The following is a 19,729-nucleotide window of genomic DNA, read 5'->3' on the forward strand; positions in this document are numbered from 1 at the left end:
TGACAGTAAAAACTAATTTTCTTTACCTGTCAGCCGTTTACTGTGCTCGTAGTGTGTGCTCTTTAATTAATAATTACACATGCAAATATGGTGGCGTGCACTGTAGCCTGAATCATATCATATATTAAAGTGCTACTGAAATAGCAGCCAAATAATCTAATAAACCAAGTTGCTGTGATGTCTGTTAATCAAAGAACAAAAGAAAAAAAAGAGGGAATCAGTAACTTTTGTAGCTTTAAGGATTAATCTATATTTAATTTAGAATTTAGTGTTTGATAACTTTATTAAATTTCTGTATATTTCCTATACTTGCTGAAGGGCTCAGGTAAATATGGCATTTATAATGTGTTTATGTGAAGATTTTTACATTGTTACTTTTTAATGTCCAATAAAAAGAGCTAATAAAATTAATAGCTCTCAGTTATACTGTTATGTAAGTATCGTCAACATTACATTTAGTCAATGGTTAAATATTAGGGCAGTGCTTCCCAAACCTTGTCCTGGAGGCCACCCCCGCCCTGCACATTTTGTATCTCTCCCTAATCAGACACACCCAATTTGGTTCTTGCAGTCTCTACTAATGAGCTGATGAGTTGAATCAGGTGTGTTAGATAAGGGAGACATACAAAAGGTGCAGGACAGGGGGGCCTCCAGGACAGGTTTGGGAAGCACAGTCCTAGAGATATCAGTAGTTTTGGTATCAGTGATACTGGTCTTTTGTCATAAAAGAGATGCCATTAAACAGATATTGAAAATATACTGTGTTCATGTTGTTTCTACTGTAAATTAATTTGAAGATTAAATGTAAAATTATTGCAATATAAAAGTAGATTTAAAAACTTTAATGTTAGGTGGGATTAATCACGATTAATTTCAGAAAGAAAAAAAACATGCAATTATTTTTTTTTTTTTATTGATTGACAGCACTATTTATTTTATTTCATTTTATTTTCCCTACAACCCTATACCTAGGACAAGGAAATTTTTTTTTCTTTTTTTGGTCATTGTTATGTGTTTTTTAAGAGGAACAAAAGTATTCCTCCAGCAATATTCTCAAAATCATACTCTTCTCCCATTGATGTGAACAGATGCTAATGTGGTGCTGGAGAACTATGATCGCATCCTGAATGAGACTGCAGCCCGTCTTCGTGTTCTCCAGGGTGCTGTGGAGAGTCCATCTCTCACCGGAAAGATTCAGACGCTCCACAGTGCTGCGCACGATCAAGAGAAACAGCTGCAAAATCTTGAACAGAGCCTTCAGGAAATACGAGAAGAAAGAGACAGTCTGACAGACATCGCCCAGAACTTGCCTAAAACATGCCCACAAAAAGGGACTAAGCCGGGGGGAGGAAGAAGTATATCAGTTATCTAGTCTTTTAGAGAGACACTGAGGTATCTCAAAGGTGTTAGTCGCCTTAGAAAATCTGATTCAAAGGAAGCTGCAGAACCAAAAAAAAAAAAAAAAAAAAAGGAAACAAACTTCTGAAATCCCCCTCTCCATTCCTCTTTCAGCTTTGTCTTGTTATAAAAGCAATTCTGAACATATTAATGACACATTCAAATGTAAATTCTTTATAACATTCATTTGTTGTGAATACAGAGTGGCTTTACTTATTTACTCTACTGGTAAAAAGTCAAAAATGCAAGTGATGGCATTTATACACTGTAGCACTTTGAATTGAAATCATCAGTTTTCAAGCAAAATGTCAGTGTTATCTTTATTGGGCTTTCAAAGATGATCACATTGACATTATGCTTAAATATTGATGTTTTGCAGGCTACCATTATGAAGTTTGCGTGCAATCTACTTGCAATGTAGTAATATGCAATTTTCCCATCCATTAACCTTAACTAATGGTATTTCCTGACAAGATATGGTCTCTTTTGGCCACTTGAGGGAGCCATCTATTCAAAATAATTCGGTTGTTGTACACAATGTCTTGCACATGAGTTTGAAAATTGAAAATTTGATTTTAAAGTGCGGAAATAAAGACCAAATAAACACATTGTGTCATGCTGTTCTCAAGAGTGTGATCATGCATTATGAGCATCAGTGTGTGTTTACTTGTGAGCCTATTGACTTGCAACTTATTACTTATTTAATATCTAACATGGCATATTAAATATGTATTTTTGTGCTTATTATCCATCTGTTCATAAATTATAGTCACAAAAGGATTTGGCTATGAATAGCCGAAATTTTCCATTATTTGGGACATATCAAAATGAATGCCTGCATGGCCCATTGTTTGCTTGTCTTCAGTTTTGATGTATCGTAGCTAATTGTATTAGCTGCTTCCTGTGAAATCTGAGCTTTTGATCCATTCTCTGAGCCATTGACTGAGGCTAGTACACTTTTAATGTTTTAACCCCACTGAACCCGAGACTAGAGACACTTTGCTTAACTTTTATTTCAATAAAAAGGGAACCATTTGTCAAAAACAGACAACCAGACTGAACACTTCACGTCATATTGCATCACAAAAACCTGAATTCATAACAACTCTCATATTTGTAGGCCTATGTTATCAGTAATCACTAACAGTTCTAGTTACAAAGCTATACGTTTAATGTTGATCGTTCATTGGCTCAATATATGGATATAAATTAACGCAAAATATAATAGGCTACTTACTTAAACCTGCTGAGAACCGCTGTTAAAACATATTAAAACTTGTCTCTAATGAAACCCACACACATCAAGTCAAACTTTATCAACTGCACAATAAATCATAACTGCAGGAAATTAAAAGCTTATGACTTGCTCCAAAGCAGAGATAAAATCAGAGATAGCCTAAGCTGAGAGTTTAAAATTAAATGTTAAGATGATGAACGATAAGATAGGGAAAGAGAAAAAAAAAACGATATGTATTCTAATAAAAGTGTACAAGTAAACAACTAATTCGCAACTGTGAAATACAATAGCCATGAAATGTACAAAACTAACTAAATGAGGCGTGCAATTGTAATTACAGGAAATTAGATGTTTCTAAATTAAAATGTAAACGATGAGAAAGATAAGATTAAAGACTGTTAAAAATAAACTGCTGTGCATGCAATATGATATGTGCAAAACTGACTAAATAGTCACTACATTGTGCAGTTGAACACGTTTGATACGCTGAAGGCGTTAGGCGTATATATGACTAATTAAATTACAAATAGCTTTATACATGATGAAAGAACATTGGCTGGCAGAACGCTTTTTCCCAGTTCAGTCACGTCGGCCTGCATTACCTCTCTTCACCGCACGGTGGCTATATATTTTATAGCTGCATTCCTGGCGAGCAGCGACTGCATCACAGGGAGACCTGCGCCTCTTAAATAGCGTGAGATTCCCTCTTTCCCGCATAACCGACGCGAGCAGTCACCTACACCAGTGTCTCTCCTCTCTCTTCCTTCATTACCACCTCTTGACCGTCCCAGCATGCCTTCCAACCTGGATTTACAAGGTATATGGTTTGTCACCGGTCTGTTATTAGTGAACTGATGCTGTATTTACGGTTATCCGCGCGAAATCTGTTTTTGTTCTGTGCGCGCGCGTGTGCCGTTAGCGGCCGACTGTCCTTATCTCATGCCTGCAAGTGCACCAGACAGCCTGTGTAAAACATCCAGACGGGTAGGTACAGTCACTATGTCTCATTTTTCAGGTGGAAAAGCCTTCGGGTTACTCAAAGCACAGCAGAGGGAGAAGCTGGAGGAAATCAATAAGGTAAATAAGCTAACGCTGATGGATTATTATTGTCTGAGTGAGGAGGCGAGATTATTTCATTGGCCTTGAGCCGCCTCCATTTACCCTGATGTAGTTCCCGCGTTGTCTGTAAATATTAGCGATGCTTTTAATTTACTTTACTCTTCCCTGTGGTCTTTTAGCTGTTAAATGTTATTTTGGACAGCAGCGAAATTGTTAAATTCGATTTTACAGCAGCATGACCTAATTTATTTAGCTCGACCACATTAAGCTGCAGATCATTTCACAATCCAGAGCAGGGCTGTGTCTCAATCTATTGAGCTGCCTACGGAGACATGATTTTCTTCTCATTTTAATGCTGCAGCAAACTATAAAACTGCTAAAAATCACTATCTCAGTAGATCGATGACTAGGTCTTGAGACACAGCCCAGTTCAACCCGCTCATGAGTCATTCACAGCTGCGTTAAACGCTCAAGGATTCCCCCAAACACTCGCCCCGTCAGCAATTGGTCGGACAAACAGATAGCCCCGCCCAAAACTCACGCTATTGGCTGAGCCAGTGTTAGTGTGTCGTGAGGGACCAAGATCCTCGAACAATAGTTTTAGTGGAATCAACATACAACTATGTACTATAATAATGAGCATATTAATCTTAAAGTGTTTTAAAATAAAAATGACACACTTAACGTTTAAGTAAAGGAGGTGACCTCATTTTGGGCAAAACCTTTTAATGAAAATCCCAAGAGGCTTTTTATCTTGACTAGTGTTATTTTGAAGCTAATATTTAAGATCAGCCTTCTTTGATGTGATGATAGGCAGTGTGTCCCCCCGCAGCCGGCTGTCTCTGTGGCCTCAGACGGGAAACAGGTGTCTGTGATCCAGCATGAATGGACCCATTATGTGGGAGGGAGATTGAGGAGTGGGCAGCAGTGGCATTTGAGCCGCAGTCTCAGAGGCCTCTCTCTCTCTCTCTCTCTCTCCCTCTCTCTCTAATGTGGACTGAGGCTGGTGGGAGTGACAGCTTGGTCTGGTCACATGAACACGAAGGAGAAAATCAGGTCATGTTCTGGCCTACTACTAGTAGTGACATCTGCAGTGCTTACCTGCACATAGTGTAGAGGTGAATCTCAGGAAAAGGGTCAATAAAATGTTAGTCAACCTCCGATAAGATTTGCCTTCATCCATTCAACAACTGATGGATTGACCCAAGTATCTATCCTGCTGCTTTCTTTTTTCGTCTTTTTATTTTAATGTGCGTCACAATCCAGAAGAAAAAATCTTTCACCATTTAAGCACATTTCCCACCAAATTCTTGTTACCATAATGCAAAGACATTTGACCTTTGTTTTATTTGTAATTTTTTATTTTGTATAATTATTCTCTTAAGGACAGTGTATTTTTAATTGTTATAAATTTATGGTGCTTTATGTGCTTAATACTAAAAAAAATTCTGCTTTACAGTAATGAAAATGGTTTCTTTGTTGGTCCCTTATGGTAATAAAAAAATTAGGGGAAATTAACTTAATTTTTATTTATGCAGAAAATCGTAGCAGTGCTAAAAAAGCCGTAATTTTCTTTCAGTAAAACAAGGGCTAGTGTCTTTTGATTTTGAGGGTGTAATATGATATGTGCGTGTTCTTGCGTGTTTTCGTCAGTCAGATTTGTTGATTTCTTAATAATCTGATAAGAGCAGTATAAGGGTGATAAGAGATGCTGCATGCCAGTGAAAAGCAAACACTGAGCTTCTCAAATGAAGAAAATTCAGTTTCGATTTCTGAATGATGTGAAGGAATGTTGATGTGTAGTCGTGACTAGGGATGCATCGATCCGATACTGGCGTTTTCTGCCGGATCGGGTATCGGTCAGGGGAGACCGATCCAAACCAGATATTGTGCGTATACTATTGTTATTGTTGAGCCCCACGAAAGGCACAAAAACATTATAAAGCACCAAAACGTTTTTATGCACTATATTTCAAGTGTTCTGAAGTTGTTCGATGTGAGGTACAGATTAATATTGAAGTCATTAAATTCAAGTTCACAAACTCTTCTTTCCGCCGCTGCTCTGTCATCCTTTATTCAGCAATCAAACTGCGTGTTGCGTTCAGTTACTACAGTCAAAACGATGAAACTCTCTTCAAGAGCGCACATTACCTGAAATTTTAAAACCGTTAAAAGAAAAGTATTAATAAACTAACGCACGGATTTAATACACCACGTATCAATATCTCTTCCCTTTACACTAGTAATGTCCGGTTCGCGAACGAATCGTTCGATTAAACCGGTTCTTCTCGGACTGAATCATTTGAAACGGTTCGCATCTCCAGTCAGCATTAATCCACAAATTACTTAAATTATTTAACTTTTTTTTTTTTTTGTAACGTGGCTGACACTCCCTCTGAGTCGAAATAAACCAATATCCCGGAGTAATTCATTTACTCAAACAGTACACTGACTGAACTGCTGTGAAGAGAGAACTGAAGATGAACACGAGCAGAGCAGCATGTGTGTTGTACTAACTTTTCTATGCGGACTCGGCTCGGAGGGCTGCGCACTGTGACTCCGTGTTGTTTCAAGCGTATCATTCTGCGCACAGGATGCGCATAAGCGCACGTGCCGCTGTATATTGGCGCCTTTAGTATTATAATACTGTTCTGCGCAATCAAAGATTAAGTCTTTCTTGTTCTGTCCTATCTATCATATGTTGCTGCCTTTATTACTGTGCTATACATTTAAAAGAAACGTCTTTTATATTTCTATATAAATGTATATGCTTGTTTTTTTTCATGAATGTATTGTACAATACAAAGAGCAATGTGTAACATTTTCAGATTTTAGATTTATTTTTATTTGTAAATAAAATATTTCACTAGATTTTATAAAATTGTACACCAGTGATTAGAGTATCTTTTGCTGCTGAATTATCCACTAACCTAGTTTATAATAGTATTTTTGTCATAGATTATGATTTTTTTTCTTTATTAAAATTAAGTTGTCTATATGTAGTAGATTGTGTTTTACACATCAAGAGTGTGATTAGGTCAACACAGAGAAATATAGAAATTCTACATTGATTTAACAAAAAAAAACTGTGCTGGTATCGGATTGGATCTGTATCAGCAGATATACTCAGAATTTTTGTGATCAGATAGGTTCTGAAAAAACAGTATCATTGCATCCCTAGTCGTGACTTGGCTGAGGTAGAAGCTGGTACTCGTGCTCTTCATCTCTCAGCATGACTCAAGAGGTCTGATCCTCACAGTGTAGTTTTTATCTTCTAATTCTAAAACTGTATCACGACTTGACCACACTTTGTTAATCTAGCGTGTTTTTACTCCCTCTCTCAGTATGTGTGGGTTAGAGAGAACGAGCAGAGACAAGACGTCACGATGAGTCATACTTGACTGTTCAAGGTTGCTTGATGCTCCTCACACACACATGCTGTTCGCTTTTACAGCACATTCCTTAACTTAGTCCGCAGCATCTCCCACCAGCCATAATTAAAATCCACTCACAAACACACCCACACACACTGCACTCCCTGATACGCACACACACTCTAATACTTCACTGATAGTGAAGTCTCATATCACACATGTGTATCTTTGATTTATGGGCCTCATGCAGAGTCTTGTCAAAGATCATTAACAAATGTTAGAATTTACCGACCTGTGTTGTTTGTCTTTATTATGCACTGATAACACACTAGCTAGCACTCTACACTTCACTAGCTTGCAGGCTGCATTTATGAAGCATGCTTATCCTCAAACACTAAAGGTGCAGTCACATTAGTGGAATTTCTTGGCCAAAAAAGGGCTGTTGGCTATTGTCAATAATGCAGCGATGCAAACAGGGCTTGCAAAATTTCAAAATCCCTGGTAGCCCTTCCGGCAGACACTCTTCAGATTTTGGTAGGCCGAACTTATTTTAATTTTATCATATTTCTGCTTTTGAACCATTTTTAAGAATAGGGATAAGTCAAACCTATAACTTGTTAATTTAAAACATAAATGTATATCTTTTTAGAAGTCACAGTCTCTGTGTTTTGCATAAAAATATGGGTAGATTTTTGCATTTGTCTGAACATAAACAGCAGAAAGGCTTATTGAAAATGCAGATTCATTCCCTGCCAGTAGGTGCCACTTTTGGAAAGGCAGAATATAGCATTTTCACGATAGCGGTTGGACACAAAGCAGCGCTGCGCTCATAAACGCGCACATACAGTATATATTTTGAGAAATTTACGTGTGTGTATATGTATGTGTGTGTGTGTGTGTATTATTTATTTATATATTATGTGTGTGTATTTAATGTAAATATAACATTTTACTCAAATGTATACATGCGTGTGTGTATTCGTGTATGTATACATAAACATACACAGTGCACACACATTATGCTTTGTGCTTTTTTATTTTGGATGCGATTAATCGTTCGACTGCACTAGTTATTAGGCATTACAGGCAAGATTAAATGAAAATGCCATCAAAACTTTTCTGAATGCAGTCGGTTCCCTTCAGAGATACATTCGTATAAAAACACCCATGCTGCGTTTTGACTTGAAACGTGCAGCTCATATTTATTCAGTGAAATTGAAGTTTAATCATCACATTAATCCATATTCATTAATCCGCAATTCTTGTCTTTCCGTCCCCAAATGTAAGACCTCTTGAAATTGTAATGTTGACATTTCTTATACCATTTAAGATATTTGAGACACTTTATGGCCTTAAATTTTATACAACAAAATTGAAGACTTTTTTTAAGGACTTGCGGGAACCCTTGTATTTAAGATCGGGCAGGGATCTGACTGGAAAACACAATAGCACCGGGACGATTTTCTGAGCCCTGATGAAGCTCACACACAAGTCACTTTCAAACCAAGAAGATTTCTGATGTTTTAATGTTACTAACTTTAAAAAGTGCAAAATTTACATGGGCGAATAATCCCAATCATATTTCTCTTTCTACACAAAAATATATAGCCTAGCTGTCTGTGTTTTTCAAGGAAGGGGATATTTGGGTGTCCTTGGCATCAAAACTGTTCTAGAGAATAAAACTACATTGCAGAGACTCCACACTCTAAGATACTTGACACATGCTTGCTCGCCCTCTCTGGGATTCTGCCATGCACAACCAAACAGAGGGGATAATCATTCACCCAGCCTATTCCAGTATGAGATCATGCTAACTCTGTTTCTCTCTCGTTGGCAGGAGTTTATGGAAGATCAGAAGTACAGGGATGAAGAGGATTTACCAGATAAGTTGGATTCTTTAAAAAGTAAGGATAGTTGAAATATTTTAAACACCGACACAGTCCAGCATTTATATGCGCATATGTTTGTGTGTTTGTTGCATGAATGCTAAGAGAGCTTGTGGGTGTTTGTGCATGTGATGAACTTGCTTTCTCCATATGGTCTTGCAGGAATGTGCTGGTCTTGCCCCCTTGTTGTTGTTTTAGCGCTAAGGGTTTTGGACATGTGCTTCTTGTGGGAGAGGAAAATAACGGTTTGTGTGTGTGTGTGTGGGAAAGGACAACTGGAATGTAAACGAACAGTCTTCTGAGCCTTTTGGTCAAAGCTAAAGTGTGGTTTTGCTTTTCTGTTTGAAAACCTCCATGAAAACTTGTCCCCTGAATCCTGAAGTCATCCTCCCTCTCTTTCTAATGTTAACACTACTCAAAAGATGACCTGTGAAGTCAGTATTGACTTAACACGGATACTTGGTCTTATTGTGCACAATTGATTGGTGTTGTTCTAAGTTAAAAAAAAAAAAACAATTTTTTGTTGTAATCTTTGTAATCTTTATGAAAATGTGATAACTTGCTCTGTCTCTGAAACTAGAGATGCTTGAATATTGAGTATTTAGACAAAAGAGTGAAGTTTAATTCACAAGCTATTTTATCTGATTTGACTTGACTATTTGCTGAATTCGGAATTCGGTAACTACTAAGAAAATATTGGCCAAAACATTTAAATCTTCCTTATCTGAAACAACTTTAATTTTTGGCTGACATTATGAATTTGTTACTTTTTAACCCCTCCCCTCCAGCTGCCTGTCTCCATTTTGGTGTGTATTGCCCACTTTTCATAATACAGTCTAGTCGTGCTCTATTTTTTTTGCCCTTCTTTGAATATTCTGTGTCAAGTCAGGATTGCATCAGATTATTAAAAAAAAGGATCTGACTGAGACATGTTTAACTGAATTATTTACCAGTTGTCTACCAGTTTACTACCTGGTTTTGTGGGTCATTATCAAGACGCAGTGATTGGGTTAAAGGGGTTAAGTGGCTCTGAATATTACAGTAATTTCTTGTTAAACTGTGAGAAAATGGAAGGAAGGAAAGGACAGAAGTCAAAAGCACAAGGGACAGGAGGAGTGCCAAACCCTTGAGATTTCTCGACATTGTTGAAATGGAAGCACACGCTTGCACATGCTCACACACACACACACACACACACACACACACACACACACACACACACACACACACATATATATATATTAGTTTGACCCACTAATGTCAGAATGTGTGTACACCACTGCCCTAAAAGCAGAAGTGAAAAGAGGGAAAGAATACAGTTGATTATAAGATGGATCACCATCCAAAAAAAAGAAAACCATTTAGAGAGGTAGCGATTCAGTCAGTGAAAATTGTGAGTTACATTTAGGCAGCATCGTTGCTCTTGTCTGTTTCACACACTCATTCAGCTCGGGGGTGAACAGGCTGCGTTTGTGTTTATAGGGGGCCATTGTAAACCCCTCCTTCCCATCAGCCTCCTCACGGTGACTCCATTACACTCTCTATGCATCCACTCCAACAGAAGCTTCATTGTGAGAATGAAATGACATCGAATGAGAAAGATGGAGGGGAGAGAGAGGAAATGGTAGAATCTAGCTAAATCAAATAGGACACAGATTCAGATCTGGTACTAGCTGTCCTCATTTACAGATATAGCCAGCCATCCTTTGTGAAATAGGCCTCATTTCAGATAAGAAATGCTGGGTTCTCCAAATTTCCTCTCTGTTGTTTGCCTCTGAACCGCAGCTGTCACATGCCTGACCTCTAGATGCTGCCACTGTCCAGATGTTGCTGGCGGCTGTGTGTGAATTTTCATTTGTTCTTGTTTGACTATTAAAATAATTTTTTATTTTTTTTTTCAATCCACAGATAAATATGCTGAGTTTGACCTGAATGATCAGGGAGAGATCGGTAAGTGTGTGTGTGTGTGTGTGTGTGTGCATATGTAGTTAAGACTTTGAGGTGTTATTGGGGAAGTGCTCTTTTGTCATGCTCTGTGTAGATGATGCCACACTTGACAGATGGGAAACATAAGATCTCATCTGTAACCAACTTAAAGGTCATTGTCATGTGCTGTAAAAAGAGTAGGAGTGACTCATGATAGGAGATGGAGAAAATTAAAAAACTGTAGTTGGAAGCTTGAACATTTTGAGTTTATTCGCTTCATTCGCACGTGAAATTCACTTCACAACAGAATGTAGTTGGTTTAAACTCAAATATGCGGTTTATTTATAAATTTATTACCGCGCCTATTTAAAAATGTGTTTCGCCGATTTCGGAGATGATCAGCGGGAGCTCAGTTCTCATGTTACAGACGAGAGCGCACTCAACTCGGCTAGTCCTTCTGACATTTGCCGCTGGCTCTGATGTCTCTTTAGTGGTTAAACATAAAATATAATTTGTTTTGGGTAAATCTAACAGGTAATCTTTGGTCTTTATTCAATTAATCTATTAATGTGTTACAATGAAAATAAAAATTAAAAGAGGCAATACTGTTTGATATAATATTTTGTTTCATTTAAATGCAGGCTTTATAAGCCTACACATTTCCCTGAACTACATTTCTGCGGCTATTTAATGTTTAAATGAAAACTAAAGGAGGCAGTGGTGTTTTTTTGTTCAAGTTTAGATTGTTATAGTTTTCAAATGATAAATGGAGCCACTGTTTCTATAAAAGTACGAAGATGCATCGTACAGCTCTGGGTATCCACCATAGACCGTATAAAAATATTCACACACACCGACGATGATTTTGTCCTCCATTGTTGTTTCGGATTTCTGCCTCTGCTCGCTACGTCATAATTACGTCACTACTAGAGCAAGCTCCTGATTGGTTAACTTGCACAAATCATGCGTTATGCGCGTCAAAACGCTCAATTCGCGCCGCAGGATGTCTGTTCGCGTCTTTGCATTGACTTAACATGTAAATCACTCGCGCTTAACGCTTCATCATTAACATATTAGGAATTTAATTGTAATTTGTAATGGGTGGTTCAAGGTATATATATATATATATTTTTTTTTAGCTCATTTAGTTGTTTGTCTAAATGAGCTAAGACCATGAACCATTGCTCTAAAAGATTCATATTGCTATGGTGGGAAAAAAGTAATAGTTGCACTGTAGAACAGTTTCATCGTCAAAGACAGCATGAAATAAAAATTGAGCAACAGTTTCAAGAAAAACTTAAGCTAGTTAAGTCAGTTTTACCTGAATAATAACACTTGAAGTTTCTGGTCTTACTGTGTGTAACTGATCACTGCATGTCACTTAAAAAAAAAAAAAAAAACATGCATCTAAAACAACTTTGCATCTGGCGTAAACACAACGTAGGTAGGGATAGATAAATGTTAATCATTACTGATAATAATAATGTTTTTAAAGTTACCATCAGTGCACTCAAATCATGATAGACAAGTTGAAATCCTGTACTATTTTCCAATTCTGTTTCATTCAGGAAAGTATAGCATGCATTTTTATGCAAATAGAAGGCTTGCCCACATAAGATGTTGGGGGAAAGTGGCATAGGTCATTATTACTGATTATAAATCCAAACAGTTGAAGCATGTGTCACAGAAATAAGGGCACTACAGAAGCTGATTCATGGAAGACTTGAACAAATGTGTAGTTTGTGGTAGCATGTATGCATGAGAAAGGCGAATTGTATAATATGGGACAAAATTTTTTTAATGCACAGTGAGGAGAAAATCATTCCATTAATGCAAATGATGTGGACAGATGAACACTGACATCTCTGTGTAGCCCTACTCTGTGGTTGTAATATGCTTGGTGTTGTAGTATTAGCCCTGAGGCTGGTTCACCGCATAGATGACACGTATGTAGTATTATCTTCAGGATGTCAGCACATTGGAAGTTTAAATGCATTTCTTTGAGCATAATGGTTGTTGCCCTTTTCTAATTAGGCCAATTTTTGTGTCAATGTACACCAAATCAGACTCTTTATTTCTTAGGGGACACTCACACAAAAAGTAGGGTTCTTGACATATTTTTAGTCTACTTAGACTATTTTTAACCTGATGTTTCACGTAAAGAGGTCAAATGATGCGATTCCAATTTTTCCTTTCTCTTTGGTGTGTTACAAGCTCTTGGTGCATAAAGAAGATCTGTAAAGTTGCAAAGACTAAAGTCTCAAATCCAAAGAGAGATTCTTTATAAAAGTTAAGTCAACCACTCCTACCTAAAATGGCTCATTCTTACATGCCCCCACATGTATACATCATGATGTGGGAAGATTTGCATAACGCCGCCCAAATGTTCATGCAAAGAAAGAAGGTGTGACTTTTATTCTCGCTGTTGCCGCCACCACCATGTTGTGGAGACACTGTGTGTTTCATTGTGAAAGCGAAACTACTTTGTTTGGCCTTCAAAAAGGACACAACTAGAAATCAGTGGTTTAGTTGGATTTACAGCACTGTGCCAGAACAGTTCAACCCAAATATGCAGATATGTGCAGCGCATTTTGCAGAGGATGAGGACTGTTTCCTGTGAGAGTAGCCTCCAATGCTTCTGTGCACAAAGGCTGTTTCTATAAAGTGGGCAGTTCCAACTTTGCAAGGACAGCCTGCACTTCTGACTCACAGCCTGTAAGTACATTTTCATGTTTAAAGAATTTGCCACTAATGATTCAAATGCGAGTTTTGTGCAGTGTAAAGTAGCGCTTGTTGTTTGTTGTTTCTCCAGACATGGTTTTATATTTACGCAGCGCGATACGCAATGCGTAAAAAGAAAGTATAAGTAATTATAATCGGTAATTATGTCCCCACTGGATGCTACAAATGCCTCATTTGTAATGGGTTTTTATTAGTTTTGTCTTGTCACACCGGGACACACGGTATCACAATATGGTAAGGGGCTTAACATTTCCGTCACACGCTTGAGCAATTCGGCCAATCACAATGTACTGGATAGCTGGCCAATCAGCATACACCTTGCTTTTCAGAACGATGAGCTTTGTAAAAATCGACGTGTTTCGGAAAGGTGGGGCATAGAGGAGCAACAATAATGTACAATATGTGGAAAATATATATATATTTTTTTTTAACCTTAAACAGCATAAAACATTGCATTACACCAAATACCCAAAATAATATTCTTTTTAGCGACGTCATATAACCTCTTTAAAACACAACCCAGCAGCCAAAGACATCGGTGTTCTATGTATCCCTTCAACAGAGTTAATACCAGATCTTCAACAAATATACAGGCTAAATTGTGACCTCATTAATTGACTAGTTCATTGGTGAACAACTAGTCAGCATCCCATGGTTATTAGGGATCTATTTGTCAAGCTGTAAGAGTTTGTTTGTGTTTCCAGACATGATGGGCTTGAAGCGAATGATGGAGAAGTTGGGTGTGCCAAAGACTCATCTGGAGATGAAGAAAATGATCTCGGAGGTGACAGGAGGTTGCAGCGACACCATCAACTACAGGGACTTTGTAAAAATGATGCTTGGCAAGCGGTCAGCTGTTCTCAAACTGTAAGTTTGTATATATGCGGATTTAAACATGCTTCATGTATATTCTCTCTCCGTCTTGTTTTTAATATTGGCAAACGGCATTGTGCAGAATTGTTGGGCTATTTCCTGCTTCCATGTGCTTTGACTCAGTCTAGCTATTTTTAGATATGTCGACATGTGTTTAATCTCATCAGCACATCTAGTGCAGGATCAGCATATCTGTGCCATTATCTCTCAGTGGGAGAGGGATCTGCCGTGACGGGTGATGTCGTCATCATCATGAGACACTTGGGGTTGGATCGATACCAGAAATTTGGCTTTAGTACAGTACAAGCCTCCGGTAACTCAGTATCGATGTTAAATCAGTCATTAAATAAACTGCCTTGAGTGACTGAAAAAAAGAGACTAGGGCTTTCAGTTATGTTTGTTTGCACAAAAAAATAATTGTGTCTTTTCACTACTTATTTTAAAAGTTAAGGCTTCATTCATTAATGAAATTATGTCATGTAAGATTTGATGATTTTTTAGTTTTGTATAAACACACTAGTGTGTATATATAATGACATAACAGCACACATTTTCTTGGGTGGGGTTGGAGATACAGTTATCCCCTAATTATGGCTGTTGACACAAGTGTGGATGTTGTCCAAGTTGGCACAGGTACCACTAAACACCTCCCTTGTCTCAGTGGAAGCGATAAACACAACCATCAACTTCCTGTTTTGTTTTCCATTTTTGCCTTTTTTGTGAAAAACACGGCTGTAGTTTGGAAAAGAAAATTGGGTTGTTTGAAACAAACATTAGTTTGTGCCAAGTTTCATGATTCATTGAAAACATCTTAAGCCATTTTTCACAAGGCTTTTGAGTGGATGCACAGACTGGAGGTTTGAACTTTCTCTCTCACAAGTGCTTGCTAGATTTGATAGATTACTTTTTTTCACCCATTCTGTGGTCCACCAGGCAGAGGTTGGTTCGTCTGACCATTTTGAAAAGTAATTGCACAATTACTCAATAAATTATTATTTTTATTTTTTTTGCATAACTATCATTTGAGTTCTGTGTTAAAGATGTCTGGTGCTTTGCCTAAGCAAACAGAACTAATTTATAACCACTATCACTGAATGTGTGGTTCTTGGCTGTGATGCTGCAGAAATTAGATTGTTTAATTTCTTGCTGTGAGTGACATACAGCCAAGTATGGTGACCCATACTCAGAATTCGTGCTCTGCATTTAACCCATCCAAAGTGCACACACACAGCAGTGAACACACACCCGGAGCAGTGGGCAACTGTTTTTATGCTGCGGTGCCCAGGGAGCAGTTGGGGTTGGGTGCCTTGCTCAAGGGCACCTCAGTCGTGGTATTGCCAGCCCGAGACTCAAACCCACAACCTTAGGGTTAGGAGTCAAACTCTAACCATTAGGCCACGACTTCCCCACGTGCTGGATGATTTTAATAACAGGTGGTATCAGACTTATGATTCAGACACATACTGATTTATTATTAGTTTGCAGAGATTTGTATCTTCATCTGTCAGTATTCTACACATTGTGAACGGGTGATTTGTGACTAGCTGTTAGGTGAATCAGGGCTTGTTAAGGTCTTATGAGAGATTTGTCAAGGTTTACCTAAAACAGAAAGTCACATGTGAATGGATCAGTCAGCAGTTCTGCACTGTCACTGTTCTCTCTTTCTCTCACTTTTATTTTTTGTTTTGTTTTGTTTTGTATCTATTAACTCCAAAATACCTGCATTTTGTCTGATCCGGGATATGTGGTTTCACAGGCTGGTCCATTCTCTTTTTGACTTGTCTCTTGCAGTGCACTTACACTCTCTAGCTTTCTCTACTAATCTACTCAGTGGGAAGCTGGATAGCTTATAGCCGGTGCTGGACACTGAGTGGACACCACAACGTTTTTTTAACTCCCCCGTTCTTAAATGCCTATATTTGGACATAGAAGCCTTATCCTTTGAAAAATAGGACTAATGTGTATGTGCATAATAAAATCTTGACCTCTCACAATATTATAATTATATAATATAATACAACATAATATAAATGTTATATCTAAATTACAATGTATTATAAATTCCCTTGTAGTGGTGAGAAGATTAATCTTGTTAATAAAATACTTGCAAAGTTAATATGGTTTAAATAAATGTAACAATTGTTTGTCCACTTTAAATCACGGTTCTAATTACTTTTAGGTGGCAAGAGTAGTTAATTTTCTTTTGTTATAAAATGTGTGTGTATATAACCCACCCCAGTTTTGGATTGTTGAAATGAATTTTCTCTCTTCCTTATACAGGGTTATGATGTTTGAAGACAAAGCTAATGGGACCAGCTGTAAACCCGGTGGACCCCCTCCCAAGCGTGACATCACCAGCCTACCATAGACCAGTGGAGATGGATTTGATTGACATCCCTGCATTCACAAATCCCGCCCATTTAACATTAGGGGCTAGGTTTCTATAGCCTTACCTAGAATCTTTTTGCCAAGATCCAGGGAAAATCTTAGTTCATAGACTGACAAAATTAAGAAAAAAAAAAAGTGAAAGATGTCTATATTTGCTGTGAAGTCGAAGCGCAAAGTAGCTTTTTATAAGTAAACAAATGTATATATTTATATGAAAAAGGTGTTTTTGAATAGTGTTTACAAGCACAAATCCTGGAAGTTTAGTGTGTAACACTGCAAGTGTACCAAGTATAAAGTGCACAGGATGACACAATTTTAGCTTGCAAGGCAGATTTTAAGAATCAAGATTGAGAATTAAGATATTTCGTCTTTCCCCATAATGTGTGATTTTTTTTTTTATTTTTTCATTTCAGTACATTCGTGTTTGCCATTTGAGTCGCTTGAAGAGTTCTTTAGCTTATGCTTAACACCGAGTCCTATAGTGTGACATCATAGATGTGCATGAGGCTCTTGTAAGATTCAGTTAGTGCTCAGCCATGAAAAAACGTTTCATTTAGCTTGATCTGCTTCTAAAGCAGGATTTCCTTTGTAACATTTTTATACAGGAAGGCGCAGGGAGTGAGAACGCTGGGATTTGAGTGAGGGAGAAGGCAAAAAGGGACGCCCGTTAATTCATCAAACTTTCTTTGCTCATTCTCTGTCCCTTTTTTACTTTCCACAGTCTTCAGACTTTCTTTTTAACTTGTTTGTATGCGTCCAAATGATTAATCTGTAATGTTACTGTACCATATAAGCACATTAACTGTTAAGTACACACATCTTGTGCAGATATGCATTTATAAATTCTCCTGCTTGAATTGGAAATGATGTTGTAGGAAAGATCCGCAGCAGGGTTGATTTTAGTCACTATGGCCCTCTTTCCAAGTGCCTCACTCAGTTTGATGTAGCAGAGGTTTTGAGTGATGATTGAGTGAAGCATCTTTGAAACAGATTTTGTGTGTTTGCACGTGTGCTTGGAATTTATATTCTGTTGAGTCGTATTCTGAGACATTCCAAGAATGTCGTTGTGTGGTGGAGTCCTTGGAAATGTTGTCGTGTTTTAACCCAAGCAGACTTGCATGTTGTGCAGCTCCAATGTGTATATTCCAGTAGTGCTTTTGTTTTGTTTTTTTGTTTTACACTGTCCTCAAGTTTTCTTTCTATAAGATGTGCTACGTTATGGCACAAATGATCTCAAGAGGTATTTTTTTTTTTTTTTTTTTTTAAGTTTAAGATGATGAAATGACATCACTCAGCCGTAGCAGGTGTGGCTTTCACTTCCATTTCAGACTGCAAACAAAGCAACATTTATTTGATTCTGTCACATGTCATGTTTTCTGAGTTTTATTTCTGTGCCTCTGTTCAAGTTTATCTTGTAGACATGCTTTTGTTTTCCTTTTAAAATCAGTGAAATGTGAATTGAGGGCTGCACTGTATTGCTATTTATTAGAAATGCATTTTTAATGAGTTATTAGAATTATGAATAGTTTTCTGTCAGCATATTAATTTGCAAAGGCATTTGTGAACTTTTTCATATCTTTTTTTTTTTTTTTTTTTTGCCAAACACCAAAGGAAGTAAATACCCTACTGTTACACCTGAACTATTAGTGGAGCTTTATTTACGTCTGTGTGTGTATGTGTCTACATCTAATTGTTCCCCAGAATTGTGCAAAATGTGACACAATCTCAGTTTGGGGACATTTGGGTATGTCCTAATTTGTGAAAAACTATTATAAAGTAGTTTTGTTCTTACAATCTTTCATAACACTAAAAATGTGTGTGTGTGTGTTAGGAAGTGAGGGGTCAGTCAGATTTATTTATTCTAATATTTATTTTAAAATTTCATTCAGCAAGTTAAATAAATTAATCATTAATCAAGTGTTATATTTTAAAAAGCTTCTTAAGCAGCAAACCATCATATTAGTATGATTTCTGTAGCATCACGTGACTGTAAGCAAACACTTATTAGTTAAATTTTAAAAATGCATCAAATCACAAATATAACCAGTAGACGGCAGCAGAGGAGCGCTTATTGGCTTATTAGCACTGATCTATAATAGAGAATATATAGATCAGTGCTTATTAGTCATTCATTTCTAGTTATATATATATATATATATATGTTTATAAAATCACTATTATAAAATATCAAATCATCATGAAATCAGATTTTTCCAGAATGTTACACTTTATATTTGTGCATGAAGTAAGAAAAGTCACAAAGTGCCTTGAAAAACAAACTTTTCTTAAATTTGCTACAAAATCACACATAATCACTGAAGTTGGTCAGTTCCATGGAAGAATAATGGTACATTTAATAAGAGTGGAATATATACATTATCTATTTAAAAATTAGATTTTGCACCTGTTACTGTTGTTAATAAAAGTAAATTTTGTATGCATCTTAACTCAAGCTTAGTGCTTTACTGTCAAATCTGTATAAACAATAAACAAAAGAAAAATAAAGAAATTAACGTAATATTAGTTAGTGCACTTATTAATGCAAAACAATAGTAATTTTAGGATTAAATGATGTATATTTTAATACTCCCAGTGCTACCAAATCTGCTCCTGGTGTCACCATCTGTAGAACTTAGTGGCACTGGTGCCACTGCTCTCAAATGTTAGTCTGGAGCCCTGTGGGTATGATAATGGTCACAATTAGATATTACGATAGGGTTTTGTTTGTGACACCCTGTTTTATGCTGTGTGTGTAGGTTACGTGATTTTTCAAACAATTTTAAGCTTGAAAGATAGGAATAAAACCTTTTTAATTACAGAAAGGTTTTGTTATTGGGGCTTTTCCA

At 37.1% G+C, this 19,729-nt stretch overlaps 2 protein-coding genes across 2 annotated transcripts in view; both read left to right on the forward strand.

Moving 5' to 3' along the window:
- LOC109065903 (laminin subunit gamma-3-like) overlaps positions 1-2,026 on the forward strand; it is an 85,760-nt gene extending 83,734 nt beyond the window's left edge. Inside the window, exon 29 of the mRNA XM_042724245.1 lies at positions 1,089-2,026. Coding sequence (XP_042580179.1) covers positions 1,089-1,372 — 284 coding nt within the window. The 3' untranslated portion in view covers positions 1,373-2,026. The remainder of the gene's footprint in view (positions 1-1,088) is intronic.
- A 1,259-nt stretch (positions 2,027-3,285) lies between these two features.
- Positions 3,286-18,523, forward strand: aif1l (allograft inflammatory factor 1-like). The gene is made up of 6 exons (XM_042724244.1): positions 3,286-3,452; positions 3,651-3,712; positions 8,906-8,972; positions 10,863-10,904; positions 14,327-14,489; positions 16,776-18,523. The coding sequence occupies exons 1-6, from the start codon at positions 3,428-3,430 to the stop codon at positions 16,861-16,863; spliced, it is 447 nt and encodes a 148-aa protein (XP_042580178.1). The 5' UTR covers positions 3,286-3,427; the 3' UTR covers positions 16,864-18,523.
- Positions 18,524-19,729: the final 1,206 nt, after the last annotated feature.

Source organism: Cyprinus carpio, chromosome B5 (assembly GCF_018340385.1).
Source record: "Cyprinus carpio isolate SPL01 chromosome B5, ASM1834038v1, whole genome shotgun sequence".
Lineage (NCBI taxonomy): Eukaryota > Metazoa > Chordata > Actinopteri > Cypriniformes > Cyprinidae > Cyprinus > Cyprinus carpio.

Bases quoted from the DNA above. Each gene is read 5' to 3' on its own strand.
- aif1l (XM_042724244.1), top strand. From the start codon at position 3,428: ATGCCTTCCAACCTGGATTTACAAG. The intron at 3,713-8,905 runs GTAAATAAGCTA...TCTCGTTGGCAG, and splicing joins AGCTGGAGGAAATCAATAAG to GAGTTTATGGAAGATCAGAA. The intron at 14,490-16,775 runs GTAAGTTTGTAT...TTCCTTATACAG, and splicing joins CGGTCAGCTGTTCTCAAACT to GGTTATGATGTTTGAAGACA.